General features: G+C 40.8%; 1 protein-coding gene across 1 annotated transcript in view; it reads left to right on the top strand.

Annotated features, from left to right (window-relative positions):
* The window catches only part of COLEC10 (collectin subfamily member 10), a 27,079-nt gene extending 13,189 nt beyond the window's left edge, over positions 1 to 13,890 (top strand). The window contains exons 5-9 of the mRNA XM_015817387.2: positions 1,482 to 1,535; positions 5,322 to 5,417; positions 6,980 to 7,367; positions 7,522 to 7,534; positions 13,834 to 13,890. Coding sequence (XP_015672873.2) covers positions 1,482 to 1,535; positions 5,322 to 5,417; positions 6,980 to 7,367; positions 7,522 to 7,534; positions 13,834 to 13,890 — 608 coding nt within the window. The remainder of the gene's footprint in view (positions 1 to 1,481; positions 1,536 to 5,321; positions 5,418 to 6,979; positions 7,368 to 7,521; positions 7,535 to 13,833) is intronic.
* The last annotated feature ends 2,546 nt before the right edge of the window (positions 13,891 to 16,436 follow it).

Raw genomic sequence — 16,436 nt, forward strand, 5'->3', positions numbered from 1 at the left:
AGAAGAAGAAGAAGAAGAAGAAGAAGAAGAAGAAGAAGAAGAAGAAGAAGAAGAAGAAGAAGAAGAAGAAGAAGAAGAAGAAGAAGAAGAAGAAGAAGAAGAAGAAGAAGAAGAAGAAGAAGAAGAAGAAGAAGAAGAAGAAGAAGAAGAAGTAGTAGTAGTAGTAGTAGTTGGAAGGGACCTTGGAGGTCATCTAGTCTAACCCCCTGCTCAGGCAGGAAACTCTACACCATTTCAGACAAATGGCTGTCCAGTCTCTTCTTAAAAACTTCCAGTGTTGGAGCATTCACAGCTTCTGGAGGTAGGTTGTTCCACTGGTTAATTGTTCTAACTATCAGGAGGTTTCTCCTTAGTTCTAGGTTGCTTCTCTCCTTGATTAGTACATATGTACTTTTTTCCACTGCAAATAATGCAGAAATACAGAATATTATCTTCTTTCCTCTCCAACTGTCCTATTGGAAATTATCTCTTTCCCTTTAAAAACAGAAGTCCTACTGAGCATTCTGTCCTACCAGGGGCTAATAGCAACTAGGGATGGGTTCTCAAAAAATGCAGCGATAGAAGGAAAGTTAAACGTCTGCACCTCCTATACTCCTATTTTTAAAAAAAGTCCATATACAGTTAAGTGCCTCTAAAACAGGAGTCTTCAAATTTGGCCCTTTTATGACTTGTGGACTTCAACTCCCAGAATTCCTCAGCCAGGCATGCTGAGGAAGACCCCCTAACTCTAAAACCTGCAAAAAATTCCAGAAGTGAAATGCATATCCTACATGCAATGGGGATTATTATATCATTAATTCTTTACAGCTATTGTCCATCTCAATTTTTGCTGCAATTCCCTGAAGAAACAAAGGTACCAGGCACATCTAGCCACCTCTAGTCTTTAAACTTTTAATGGGTCATCTATTAAAACCTGAAGTTTACTATCAGAAAGCAAAAGTTTTCAGAGCCTGCCTTGGCAACTCTGCAATAGACCAAAATAGATTCAACTGTATTCAGTAGAACTTAAATCCAATGTACAAGTAGTCCTTGACTTCTGCCCACAACTGAGCCCAAAATTTCTGCTGCTAAGTAGGACATTAGTTAAGTGAGTTTTGCCCCAATTTTACAACCTTTCTTGCTACAGATGTTAAGTGAACCTGGCTTCCCCATTGACTTTCCTTGCCAGAAGGTCACACAAGGTGATCACATAACCCGAGGACAGTGCAGCTGTCATAAATACATGCCAATTCCAAAGCGGCCGAAATTTTGAAAAATTGCCATAAGTCACTTTTTTCCGTGTTGTTGTAATTTTGAACAGTCACTAAACAAACTGTTGTACGTCAAGGACTACCTGTATTCAGTAGATCTTAATCCAATGTATGTAAAACTGAACTATTTACCTTGACCATCCACCTGTGCGCTCCATCCCTTTCTCAAGGCCTATTTTGCAAATGTGCCTGCAGCTTTCCAGTTGAAGACAATGCATTTTCTTTATTTAGGTGACAAAGGAGTAAAGGGCGAGTCTGGAGTCACTGGAGGGAAGGGTAAAGCAGGTACAACTTTGTTTGTTCTCCTTTTGCATTTCTGAAGCATTTGTTGTCCTCTAGATCAGGGCTTTTCAACCAGTGGTATGGGTACCACCTGTGATACATTGGCACATGGCAGGTGGTACACAACCATCCTAGAAAAGTGATAGCGGGGAAGGGGAATGAGCTGAACCGGTGGCAGCACCGCACAAGCCTGAGCGAGAGATGGCTGGAGCTGCAGGACTGTCAGGGCTCAGCAGAAGTGCCAGGATCAGTGCCGCTTTCCAGCTGATCAGCACTTCTTCGGGGCTGTCAGGGCTCAGTGGATAGAATTGGAAGTGGAAGCGCCAGGATCAGTGCCAGGCTCCAGCTGGAGCTCTGCGCTGATCCTGGTGCTTCTGCTGAGCCCTGAAGAAGCGCCAATCAGCTGGAAAGCAGCACTGATCCTGAGGCTTCTGCTGAGCCCAGAAGAAGCGCTGATCAGCTGGAATGTTGCAGCATCTCCAGGGTCTTGAGATTTACATTCAGATGCTTGGCAACTGATTCATATTTATGACGGTCACAGTGTTCAAGGGTCATGTGAAGTGACCAAAACCTGCTGCAACCACCCAGCAGACGGGGGGAATAAAAACCAAACACCCACCCCACCCCACCCCCACTTCCAATCCTCAACAGAAATGCTCACAACAATGAAAACCTCGGACAGGAAGAAGAGCGCCACCGGGAGGGCAGGCAGGTGTCTTGCTCGGCTGTGGCTTGGGGGGCACTTTTTTCAGTGCCATTGTAACTTCGAACAGTCACTAAGCAAACTGTTGTAAGTCGAGGACTACCTGTACTTTATCACTTTTTTCCTTTTTTGGGGGGGGTCAAGTTTTTGACACCTTGCTAGGCGACGGGTGGTCCTCAGATGTTGCCATATCCTAAAAGTGGTACAATGGTGAAAAGGTTGAAAAGCCCTGCTCTAGATCAGAGACCACCAAATTGTAGACACTGTGCACCCTAGCCTGTTGGTCCAGAGGGCAAGGAAGGGTGTTTTATTATCCTAGCGCAGGGGTAGGCAACCTTTGCTCTTTTACGACTCGTGGTCTTCTGCTCCCAGAATTCCTGAGCATGGCTGGCTCAGGAATTCTGGGAGTTGAAGTCCACGAGTCATAAAAGAGCCAAGGTTGCCTACCCCTGTCCTAGCGTCACCATCACAGCATCACAGCAGATGGCAGTACCAGCCAGTACTGCTGATCTCAGAGAAATTAAACAGAGCCAGACCTGGCAGACAGCTCAGACATCCAAGGGCTGTAGGCTAAACTGAGAACTAAAATCAGTGAAAATAGAAAATGATGAGGGGGACATGATGAAATCAGGAAAAAAAAAACCTGTCTGCAAGAACATAAGTCTTTATAAGCTTCTGAAATACCAATAAGGAGGAGGTTGATCTGATCTCTAATGGAGGCTGTTTCTTTGCCTAGGAAAAGCAGCACTTCCTTGTTTCATTTCCCATCCTAACCCCTGCAAACCTCCCCAAAATATGAAATCAGAAACAAGTTTTTTCTCTGTTGGATTTAATTGGTCAAGCTAATTCTGTTTAGAGTAGGTAGACCTGCAGGTTTTTAAACAGAAGTGCTCAGAAACTAACGCTACAGATAGTCCTCTATTTATGATCGGTCACTTAGCAACTCTTTGAAGCTGCAACAGGCTTTCCCAAGAGTACTTACAACTGGGTTGTGACCAGTGGTGGGATTCAAATATGTGAACAACCAGTTCTCTGTGTGGATGCCGCTTCCGGAAGTCCATTGTGGGTCTGGGCAACAAAAAATTAGCTACCGGTTCTGCCGAAGTCATGAGAACTGGCTGAATCCCACCACTGGTTATGACCATCCAACCCCTCAGTGGTCACAAGACTGCATTTTATGACGTTTTTGCTGAAAATTGGTCTTCTGATTTTCAGGAAAACTAGCCCATAGCGAACCATTGTTTCCTTTAATGACCGTTGCAAAAAAACCTTGTAAAATAGGGTCGGTCACATGGGTGACCCACTTTATGAACATCACTGGTCCTGGGTCAAGAACTACCTATAAAAAGGCAATTTTCTGAAGATGTTCTTAATGAACAGTATTCTTAAACTAGAGATAGGATTGCTATGTTCAAAACAGCCCCATAAGAGGTCACCTCGGCCACAGTCTGGCTCTCTGATTCAAGTTTTGTTTGCCAAGGGGTTGTTTTAAGGCAGGCATGTCAAATTGCCGGCCCACGGAAGCATCACGCCGAGACCGCGTCCACCCCATTGCCGGCAATGGGGGAAAGTTGCGATACGTCGCGCGACATCATGTGACGTCGCGAGTTTGACATGCCTGTTTTAAGGGAAAGAATAAAGTCTTACCTGCACTCTGAAATGGTACAGGCACCTCAGCCAGAATTAGACCTGCATCAATTAAAATGCTGTGGTGATCCAGCCCTCTGCCCTCAGCCATTTTCATTTAATTAAACCTTTATGAAAATGTAGATTCAAAAAAGCATATTTAATGCTACACCCAATGACTGTATTCACTTAACATACTTTATGAGGGCATTTAAAAAACAGGAGAGGTATTCATACAACAAGATAAGCCTGGTTAATTTTAACTTTGTCTTGGTTTTGTGTCTTAGCAAATGATGCAAAGCAAGCTGATTTAAGAAGTTTATGGTTTGATCCAGTGTTTCTCAGCCTCGCCCACTTAGAGATGTGTGGGCTTCAACTCCCAGAATTCCCCAGACAGCATGAGTCAAATGATTGCCATCTTGCCAAAATGATTGCTTTTTCCAGTTAGTCCTTGACTTAGGACCAAGGATGGCTGTAACCAACCCTATTTTACATTTTTTTGCAGTATTTGTTATGGGCCAGTTTTCCTGAAAATCAGAAATAAATTCTGGTTTTCAGCAAAAACATCATAAAATGAAGTCACGTGAATACAGCCATTGAATGTTAATGCATCTAAGCAGTTGGGGGAGGCACCTTGCTGGCTGTAGTAATATTAATACTTGTCCCGAGAAACTCTACTTTTTTATGATACTGTTAACTCCCATAAATCCACCAGATTTTTGTAAAAAAAAGTACATTTTTTTAAAAAAATATGCAAATATAATTGCATATAATTGATATGGTCCATTTGTGTATCTAGAAATGAATAGCCACAATTTCAAATCTCCACTCTTACTTCAACACAGGATCAAATTCAATTTCCTTTGGCCTCTCCTATTTTGCAAAATAGAAGCAGCAATAGAATTGCCTCTAGGTTGTAATAGGCTAGTTTTGGAATTCAAAAGAAGTCCCAGAAGAAGATAATGGCAAACATTTCCACAATACAGGAAGTCCTCGTTTACAACTGGGATTGACAACTTGGTCATTAAGCAAAGAGTTTGCTAAGTAAAATCGTAACTGTGCTTATGTTCTTAATTCAGCTTTTCTTTGCTTTCCATACCTGTGAAGGACCGGTGTTGCACATTTATTTTTTCATCAGTGTTGTAAGTGCAAGCAGTTGCTATACAAGGCAGTCATTAAACTAGGACTATCTGTGATGCCAAGGCAATTATTCTGATATCACCAACTCATCTTAAGGCCCTGTTTATTTATTTTGAGGACAAATGTTATCTGTACATTTTGATTTGTGAGAAACTGAGATATATAAATATAATAAATAATTATAATTAATATATTATTGACATGGAAGAGGGAATTGACAGGTCTCATTAAAGTTGCTTTGGACTCAAAACTCATAGCATCATGTTATCCATCTTGATACTTCAGCTACTTATAATGTTTCTATATTTATACTGAGTTAGGTGGCGTCTGTGATTGTGGGAAATATCGCAAAGTTGTTGGACAACTGGACATCAATGTGGCTCGACTCAAAAATTCCATTAGTTTCGTAAAGAATGGTACGTTCCACATCCTTAGTTTTTGTTTGTTTCTCTTAAATTGGGGATTCACGTGAGACTCCTGGAAGGCTGGAAGTGGTACAAAAGTGCCCAAATCTCTCAAAGATCATGCCATCAAAATTCAGTGGAAAACTGCCCATTTTTTGCGGCATATTCTTTTCTTCTTTTTGATAACAATTTTGATGACAAGACTCTCCTAATTTATGTGCTAATTCACTGACAATACAGGAAACGTGTCAAAGCATGCACAGTCTTATTACGCTGAGATAACCCAGGAGTAAACACAGTAAACAGTGGTCTATATTAAATGGTGGTTTATCTTACACTATCTACAATATCATACACCAGGAACAATATACATACACGTGTTAATACAGCAGGCTCCAACACACAGCAGCTACAGCAGGAAACAGAAGAGAGCGAGAACACAGCAGTAGAGCCTTCCTTTTATACTTGGGGTGTCAAACTGCCGGCCCGCTGACTGGTTGCATCATACGGAGGCCGTGCCCACCCCAGCTCTGGCAAAAAAGCCATGATACATCGCAACATGTCACGTGACGCAGCGAGTTTGACACCTGTGTTTTATACAAAGGCTCTTAAAGGGACATAGACCCTGCTGAGTCATTCCCATCATTACATCATACATCTCACATTACATAAGCTGGTTAGCTGTTAAATCATAACCTTGACAAAATGTTGGGGGGGGAGTGAGTAAGGATCATGCTCAAGTACAGGCAATCCTTGACTTATGACTAGTTGCTTAGTGACTGTTCGAAGTTACAACAAACCTACCTTGGGCCGACTTATAACCTTGATTCAAAGTTTTGACATGGGGGCTGCTCATGTGACTGAACTCTAGTCGCTTGGCAACACAGACATATTTACCGCCCTTACCTCCGTTACAGTCATAAGTCGAGGACTACCTATACCAGAGAGCAGTATCTAATATATGTTCCATAGAGACGTAGATATTGGATATGAATTTTCAGTAAGAAACTAATCAGGGTTGATGGTTAGGAAGAAGAGAAGGTAGTTAATAAATTAAGGATATGAAAATTGAGAATATATAGCAAAGGGATGTGCGAGGGCTCCTAACTATGAAATGGCAGAATTTGGGGGCAGAATTACTAAAATAAATTATCAGCATGCAGGACATTCTAAGCTGGAGAGATACTACAAATTCAGAAACATCTTTCCTGTATCCAAGTCGTGCTTAGCTATAGCAATAGTATTTAAGCTTATATACTACTCCCATAGCACTTTACAGCACTCTCTGGGTGGTTTACAATGTAGACACATTATTTGCATATTGCCCCCAACAATCTGGGTCCTCATTTACTAACCTCAGAAGGATGGAAGGCTGAGTCAATCCTGAGCCAAGTCAGGATCAAACTCCAGGCTATGAGCAGAGTTAGACTGCAATATTGCACTGTAACTACTGCACCACCAGGAGTCTCCCATAATTATATATAGACATCCGTGATTATATACTTAGGTATCCTGAAATGGCTATTGTTTTTTATATAAAAACAACACCAGGTTTTTATTTCTCTTTCTAAAAGTGTTAGCAGGCATCAGAGAAACAGAAGAAAAATACTACTACATTGTTCAGGAAGAAAAGAACTACAGGGAAGCCCTCGCTCACTGCAGGGTTCGAGAAGGAATTTTAGCGATGCCAAAGAATGAAGCTGCTAACGCAGTGATTTCTGACTACGTCTTCCAGAGTGGCTTCTTCCGAGTCTTTATAGGGCTGAATGACATAGAGAAGGAAGGCCAGTTCATGTATGCAGACCGTACACCATTGCAAAGCTACAGCAATTGGAAGGAAGGAGCGCCTCAGGACACCCAAGAGAATGAGGACTGTGTGGAGATGCTCAGCACTGGGAAATGGAACGACACAGAATGCCACCTCACCATGTATTTTGTCTGCGAATTTCCAAAGAGAAGGACGTAGGCGAAAGAAGATACCTAAAGTACACTGTAGAATCATTCTTTGACAGTTACTGTTCTGTCCCAGCCTACATGAGTCCTTGTTGTACTCACAAGGAGAAACCTCTCTTCCAAGAAACAGGCAGGAACTCACAGACCTGAGTCAATGTCCGAGGCAAACAAACACAGTCCACAGAAACTCGATCCTCAGCATGAATGGTTGCCTTTGGCAACCAGCACCTCCCACACCTTCCCTTTTATAATTCAGCCAAGGCGTGGCTTCCTAATGCCCTCTCCTTTGCCTTTGGAGCCGCCCCATTGCATTCCTCTGTCCCACTCTCTTCTCCTGTCTGCATCCAGGATTTGTCCCAGATGTTCCTCATCGCTGTCCAACTCAGCTCCAGTACAGCTGTGTCTCAGCCTGAGTGCGATTAGAGGGGCCAGGCTCCTCGTCCAACCGTAAGTCTTGGAGCTCCTCAGAGCCTTCCTCTGACTCTAATGTCACTCCAGGCCCCTCCTCCTCATCTGATTCCTACACTCAGCTGCTGGATCCACTGGCTAGCGAGGAATCACAACAGTTACAGGATTTAGGACTGTTTTTCCCAGCCTGATGTCACTCAGAACAATTGGACTTCAATTTTCATCATCCTGACACAACATAAGCATGGAAGGATGGGAACTGAAGTTCAAGATATAGGGAGGGCACCACACTGAGGATAACGGGTCTTAGGAAAGAACCTGGTTCTCAATGGAAGAGAATATTTGTAGCTCAGGGTTGAACTCTGGGGCCCTTGGTGCTGTCTGAGCTTCATTACCCAACTAGATAATATCATCAGTGCAGAAAACCACCAAACTCAGAGAGCACCAAGGAACCCACAATCTGGTTCTCATTTAGGGACACGGGAACAAATTACAATTGGACATTAAAATTCCAAATTGTGGGGTTTTTCTTCCAAGTTAGTATTTTAGTAGCACAGAATTAAGACGGAATTTTGTTCTTTATGCTAAGGCAACATGCTACCTGCAGGCACCTATGTACCACCAGACACTTCTCTTAGTGTGCACCAGATCCCATCTTCAGTGATATAAATTTATCATTATTTTAGTCAAAAAAACCAGAAAGCTGGTAAACTGCAAAACAAAGCATCAATGTCCACTATCATATGTATTTGCTTTAGAATTCACAATGGACATACAGTATAATCTCATTTATTGGAATGATAGGAAACCAGTTCATCTTCAGTAAAATGGTTAGAGGCAGTCCCGATTTTACAACAATTTTTATCACAGTCATGAAGCAAATCAGGCAGTCTTTAAGTGAATCATGCAGTCATTAAGTGAATCTGGCTTCCCCCATTGACATTACTTGTCAGAAGCCAGCAGAGAAGATCATACATTGGGATCGCATGGCTGCAGGGTGCTGCAATTGTCATAAATATGAGCCAGTTGCCAGTTGTGATCATGTGACCATGGGGGTTTTATGATGGTCAAAACTTTGAGTATGGGTCATAAATCACTTTTTTTAGTGCCGTTGTAACTTTGAACAGTTGCTAAACAAGTTGAGAACTACATGCATTTTGTGAGTGGCCATGCCCTCTATTTTACAGTGCAGGTAGTCTTCGAACTATGACCACAACTGAGCCCAAAATGTATGTTGCTAAGCAAGACAGTTAAGTGACTTTTGCTCCATTTTACAATCTTCCTTGACATAGTTGTTAAGTGAATCACTGCAACTGTTAAATTAGTAACATGGTTGTTAAGTGAATCTGGCTTCCCCATTGACTTTGCTTTTAAAAGGTTGTAAAAGGTGATCACGTGACCCTGGGACACTGCAACCATCATAAATATGAGTCAGTTGCCAAGTTTATGAATTCTGATCACATGACTATGGAGATGTTGCAATGGTCATAAGTGTAAGAAGTCGCTTTCTCAGTGCCGTTGTAACTTTAAACAGTCACTAAATTAACTGTTGTAAGTCAAGGATTGCCTTGCCTATTTTATGAAAAATAAGTCTTCTACAACAGCCATTTTTTGACTGGGCCTATATCAAGCTCTCACAATTTCAGCTGTGGCCCTAATCTCTTTTTTCTTCTTAACTTCTGACATTCTTCACATATGCATCTGAAGAAAATGTAGCCCTAGGGCACACGTGATGGGGACAGGGAAAATCAAAGCTACGAAAGAACAAAGCAAATAAATTTTTCAGCTACAAATGTGTGGATTGGTCACCGGGCAGAGTTCCATTCCAGCAGATTTACGTCTGGATTTTTAATTAATTCTCTGGATATAAATCCCGGGTAGTGGGGGAGATTTATTTACTTCTGAAAATGCACAAAATGGCCAGATTCTCAACCCTTTCTTTATATTTATGGCTAAAGGGATTTGTTACGGAGATTGCATCTCTTTTGTCACGCGTCCTGGAATAAACGTGTGATTGTATGATTTGTGTGGTCTCATAGTTGGTCCAGGAAGTGCTACAAAAGGCACTCAGCTGCCCAGGCTACTATAATAGTATTGAGCTTTACTATTATGATAAAATAGGGGGGGGAAAGTTGGATGTCCTGGCCGCATTTCACATCTTCAAAAGCGAGATGAATTTGCTTCCTGGAAATTTGATCCTAGCAAATTACATGGCAAATTCTTTTACATCTTTACTTCAAATTACACAAGTCCTCCTCTGATCTCAGATCCTTACCTACAAGTTAATCCTTGACTTATGATGAACTAGAATTTCCATTCCTAAGCAAGGCAGTTGTTCAATGAGTTTTATGACCGTTCTTGCCATGATTGTTAAGCAAATCATTATAGTTGTTAAGTGAATCACACAGTTGTTAAGCAAATCCAGCCTGCCCCCATTGACTTTGCTTGTCAGAAGCCCACTGGGAAGGTTGCAAATGGTGATCACATGACTGCAGATGTTGCAACCATTGTAAATACAGGAGTGTTGCCAAGTTCCAAAACGTTGATTACATGACCATGGGGATGCTGCAACAATAAGAAGTGGGAGGACTGTCTGTCAGTCACTTTTTTTCAGTTGGGCTATACCAGGGGTAGGCAACCTTGGCTCTTTTGTGACTGGTGGACTTCAACTCCCAGAACTCCTGAGTCGGCTCAGGAATTCTGGGAGTTGAAGTCCATGAATCATAAAAGAGCCAAGATTGCCTACCCCTGGGCTATAACTTCTGATGGTCATTAAACAAATGATTGTAAATTGAGGACAACCTGTATCGATAATCCTGTGGTAAGAAAGGGTGTTGGAAGATATTTTCCACTTGATTTTAGAGTTAGTCTACACATGCAGAAGGAAAAACAGTTTTCAGAGCTCCAGTTAATAAACAGACAATATTTGTGACTGCTCCCCTATTGCTCGATTCCTCCCAAACATTTGAGGGAATCTGAGCAAAATTCAAGACGGGAGTTCCTCATGAATATTTGTTTATCAATGGTTATGGCACAGCATCAAGTCCCAACAGCAGAATGCAACCCAGCAGGAGAGCTCACTAGGAATCTCAATAGTTAATTTATTGCTAAGAAGGTAAAACATTGTTAGAAGTAAGTCTTCATCCTGGTTCATCCAAGCCGGGAATAAATAAGCAAACATGGCGACTGCTTTGGGAAGAAGGTTACAGTTTATTGCAGAAGACAGATGGTCCTTGCAAGAAGCAGCAGAGGAGAAGAAAGAGAGGGAGCACATGGGCAGAAGGTCTTTTTATACCCTCTAGCCCTGCTTGGAATAGTTTCNTCCTGCTTCCCAGGTGATGGGGCTAATGACTCTTAAGAGCTTGGGTGGGGTATGCAGATTTTCTCTTTGTCTTCTTGATTGCTCTGGCTTCAACTTTCTGATGGTTCCACATCTGCATTTGTATAAGACTAGCTACTGCTTTGGGCAAAGAGATGAGGCCAGGTTTGGTTTCTGCTTTTCAAAAAATGCTTTTAAAAAATCCTTTTGATGAACAATATCTTTCTTTCTGCCTTTTAATATTTCCTTCTCTGGGTTAACTTCCCACAACATTAATATACTGAATCTTGAAAGCTGAGTAAGACAGAATTCTTGCATTCATTTTTTAAGTACATGCATTAAAGCAGAGTCTCTGAGAATCATTTCAACTACTTTTTTCAGGACCAATGAGATAACCAATATTTTTCCAGATTAGATTAATCCTAAAATATCCATCTGCTCATTGTTGTTATTGTTTGAATACACCTCCTTTTCTTCCCAGCCCCACAATCTCTTCTGAACACATTTTTCCATTGCATCTTAAGACGGGAGGCTACCTTTAAGAGCACAAGGCTGGCTGTGTAACACACAATTTTCTCCTGCATCACTCCCAATATCTGTTGCCCAAGGTCCCTGTTTCAATCTAACTCTTTGTATAGCCAGCCCTGCCTACTGAAAGAAATCAGAGCAGAAAACCAGTGCAGCCAGGAAAAATTTGGGCTAGTTTTTTTTATTAGAGGAAAGGTATAGTTTTACTAACATAGTGGAGCCTTTCATACCAGAAATATGAGAAGATGCAAAGATCTTGCTTTAAATGTAATTTAGAACTGCAAATCTACTATGAAGTACTGCTGTGGTGACCAGATACAATTGCAATGCAAAGTGAAAAACTTTGAGGATTATTTTATCCATTGTGCTTTGGGACATTGTGCTATGGTCTTTTTGATTTGTGACAATGAGCAGAAAAAAGAGCAGAAAAACCCGAATCACAGGTTCTTCTGAGAGACGGCATTGGAATCACCAGTTTTCTGAACTGCTTTTCAGTCCAAATTCTGCCAAATTTGCACTATCTACAGAGATGCTTAAAAAAAGGGAAGAAGGGTTTATTTAAAAAATAATTACAGGATGTCATCCAAAGGGAGGCCAAGTATTATCCACCATAGTTAAATTCTTTTCAGACAGAGGCAGACAAGGGCAGAAAATTAAAAATATTAGTGGTTGTGGAGAAAGCTAATTGTTTCAGGAAATGAGATTTTGATGCTGTTGACTCAACTCTTTAAAATGCTCCTTGAGTTGATGCTGTTGACTCAACTCTTTAAAATGCTCTACTTCTTTTCTGTAATGAACATACAATAGCATGAACAGGGTTTAAGGAACCCACAAATGAAATAAACTGGCCAAAATCAGTAATTCTCACAAGATCTCAGTTTTCACATAATATTAGCAAGGTCTTGGGAATGACACTGCAAAGGACTGATAAGATTTAATGTATTAGAAAGTTGGTCCACTTCTGCCAGAATTGAGGATGCGCTCATGTTGGGAATTGATTTAGATTGTCCCCTATTTTCTTTTGAGGTTAGAAGTTGTTGCTTATCTTCCATGACTTTAATCTTATCGAATGGCCTCTTGTTAGAACTGATGTTTGCTTCATCAGTAGCTGAGATGCACATGTACAGCTTCTATCAAGATGATAATTGATTTTAGCAACTGCTCCATTTTGTGATTGGTCACAGCCAGCCAGATGTTTAAACTGGACCTGACATTTTTATCCCTGTTGAGTCCTGACAAGGACCTGGATAGGGAGATGTTGGTGTTTCGTGGTGGTAAAGGTATTGCCACAGGATGTAAGCTCTTCCAAGTATAGCTGTCTTTTGCAATTGACTGATAGTGATTTTGTCAATGCCAATGATGTTCAATTGGTACTAGTTCAATTGTTTTGGGATTGCGCCCAAAGTGCCTATTACTATTGCTACTATCTTTGCTTTCTTTTGTCACAGTCGTTCTATTTCTATTTGCAGGTATTTGTATGTTGTGTCTTTTCTTCAGTTCTTTCTCATTATTATGGTTATTTATCAGATTTTAAATATATTCATTATTCTTGCAGATGTTTTAATGGCACTTGGATAGTTGGCTTTACCACTGTTGATCGCTGTTGTTATTAACTGCAAGGTGTCCTTTGCAGATTCAGCAGTATACAAATGGAAAAAATAAAGAATAACAGGGTTGGTACAGCTCTGTTGGAATTTAAATGCATGCTGAAATATTTCTACTCATTGTGCATAACACTGCACTGAACTAGATATGGTCATTTATATATCTCATATTATTCTGAATGTTTACTACTGCATTTTGTGTGCTTTTCTATTATTTTGTATTATGGTGATTGGACAGTTTTTGTTTTCTACTTTGGAATTGCTAGAGTATATAATAAATTTTCATAAACAATTGGGAGTGTCACTGCAGGAGAAGAAGCACTAAAACACTCAGAAAAGGATATCAGTTACTAATACAGCCAAACCATGGCACTTTTGCACTCTATTACAGTAGCATAAAAAGTGTCCAGGAGAAAGAGCAGAGGGTATTGAAGCAACTAATTGCACACTAATCCCCAAATGACATTTGGCAAAATCTTTCCTGTGTTGGTTTCCAAGCTTATGTATGAGACTGTGCAGAATTCTATTATTGTATTATGCAAATTTATCTTGATCTAAAACAAGAATGGGCAACTTAAGAGCCTAAATTCTCCAGTCTTGTTTTTGCCATTCCTAGAGCTTTCCTACAATTGCACTGCCAAAATTTAGTGAATACAAAGCCAGTTCCTGGTAGCATGAATGTTGGTTTTATTTTTCCATGGAAATAAGAACAAAAATGAGTGTGTGAAGCCATTGCTAAGCTAAAGACACTTGTTTTCTTTTACCCAACGCCACTCCCAAAAAGGATTTGAAAAAAGAAAAGATTCTTCCTCTCCAAGGATCTCACTAGAGAAAATCAGAAAAATTGAAGTAGCAGCATACCATGGAATGAAGGGACTGTTCATTGTATATACACATTTGCTTGCTCTCTCTATGCACACATGGATTAATGCACGCTCTCTCACACATACACACATATACATATATATTAGCAGAACTGTAGTTTACATCTTTTCCTGCTTTCCCCATTCACTTCGCATCATAAATCAACATTATATGGTATGTGTATCCTTTGAGATTAAAATAAATACATTCAAAATTGGTTTCATATCTTATCATTCTTCATGATGAAAAGAATCCTTTGTAATGAAGGAATTCTTGTCAATTTTATATTTCGTGCTGTAGCACAATGTGCCAACACAAAGCCTTGCATATCTCTAAAGCTGCACACCCAAGAGGAGATTTTGCTGTGCATATTTTTCATAAAAAGGATTTGGTTTTCCTCTTTTCTGAAGCATGTCTGCTTTAATCTAGCACAAAGAGCAATCTCCCTACTTCTCAGAAGTCTTTGGTTCCAATCAAGCACAGCCATCCTATTTCGATCACCAGTGTGACAAAACACGCTGTGTCTATAATTATAAAATACAATTGCAATTTTGTAAGGACATTTCAGCAAAACTAAGCAATTCATGCATACGGACTCCCTTTCGTTAGGTATAGTCAAGCAGAGGCCTGCTAGCCATTTGAAAGAGAAGTTTTAATTTGGATTCCTACTAAGGAGACTTGGATTTGATCAAATTGCCTCTGATTCTAGGATAGCAGTACATGTGGTCCTTGTTTAGGGATAATTTGCAGTTACCATAGCATCTATGGAGATTCTCAGTCATCCAGGTCATGGTTGCCCCAAAGATGCTTTTTCAAGAGGCAACTGGGCTTTGTTTGTTTTTCCTTGAAGACGTTTCGCTTCTCATCTAAGAAGCTTCTTCAGAACTGAAGAAGCTTTTTGGATGAGAAGCGAAACGTCTTCAAGGAAAAACAAAGGAAGTCCAGTTGCCTCCTGAAAAAGCATCTTTGGGGCAGTTACGAGAGTGATGAAAAAAGTAACTTTACCACCAATTCTTGCATTTACAACCTTTGCATGTCAGCAAAGGGAAGCTAATGATCATAAGCATGGTTGTGGTTTCACTTAGCTACTACGCTGCTTAACAATGAGTTGCTAGACACCAAAAGGACTACCTCTAACAGCATTCCGACAATGGAACCCACTTTCCTAAGAAATGATGCATTTTCCTGCCTTGAATGTGTTCAAGGGACTAAGCAACCATCTTTCTGGATGCTTTTATATGGATTTCTGCACTGAACAAGGACTTGATCCTGATGACATAGGCCAGGGGTCCCCATCCTTTCCAGCTCTGCAGACCGGAAGCGGCAGTGGTAGCGGCAGTCAGGGGGGGGGGAAGAGGGTTCATGTACACAGCCACTGCTTGCACAAATAGAGCTTTGTGCACTCACTTGTTGATAACGTGGCCAGGTTCCTAACAGGCTGTGGCCTGGTACTGAGCCACAGATTGGGGGCTGTGGACCCCTGACACAGGCAAGCCTCTCCAAAGTACCTCTTGATAGTATTAGTAATATTATAAATCCACCACTGATTGCAAAAACACCAAAATGGGTTCCTCTGTACTTAACACTGAACGGAATCCGCTAACATCTGTGAATTTCTGCTCACAAACCTACCCAACAAAGCATATGTTCAGGAAAGATTTTTTTTTAAATGTATTTCTTTTTCCAACATTCATATCTTTAAAATCCTATTCGGGTGTGTGTGTAATTGTATTTAAAAGCACAGAAAAAGTTGCATAGGAAACCATTTTTAAAAATCAACAGATTAATTTGAAAGGGATGGTTCACTATTCTAACTGTCTACTGAATATGAAGAGATTGCACTGATTTACATTATTTGTGTAATGAAGTCAGGACAGAGATCGTTTTATTTTCATAATGATGCTATTATTCAAATGAATCAGATCAGAGGAACAATGAATTTCTGAATTTTTTGAATCCACAGTGGAATACTTCATTGAGTTGCTTATTTTATTGAAAAAATGTCTAGGGCAAGTCAATTCAAACACCATGACTCCAGGTGGTTTACAATAAACCCCAAATAAGCAAAACCATATAGCAGGGGTGTTAAACTACCGGCCCGTGGACTGGATGTATCATAGCATCCACCACATTGCCAGCAATGGCAAAAAAGTCACGATACGTCACGACACGTCACGTGTTGTTGCGAGTTTGACACCCCTGCTATATGTCATGGCCCAGGACGCTGAAAAAACTGCTCCAGCTAAACCTGTGAAATGTCAGTTCAGGAGATGCCAAGCCACGAATCACTTGAGGGTGATCAAACACAGGCTCCATCTGAACAGCTGGAGCAATCACATGATGACAGGCAGCCTT

The sequence above is a fragment of the Protobothrops mucrosquamatus genome, unplaced genomic scaffold (genome assembly GCF_001527695.2).
Source record: "Protobothrops mucrosquamatus isolate PMUCROS unplaced genomic scaffold, P.Mucros_1.0 scaffold583, whole genome shotgun sequence".
Classification (NCBI taxonomy): domain Eukaryota; kingdom Metazoa; phylum Chordata; class Lepidosauria; order Squamata; family Viperidae; genus Protobothrops; species Protobothrops mucrosquamatus.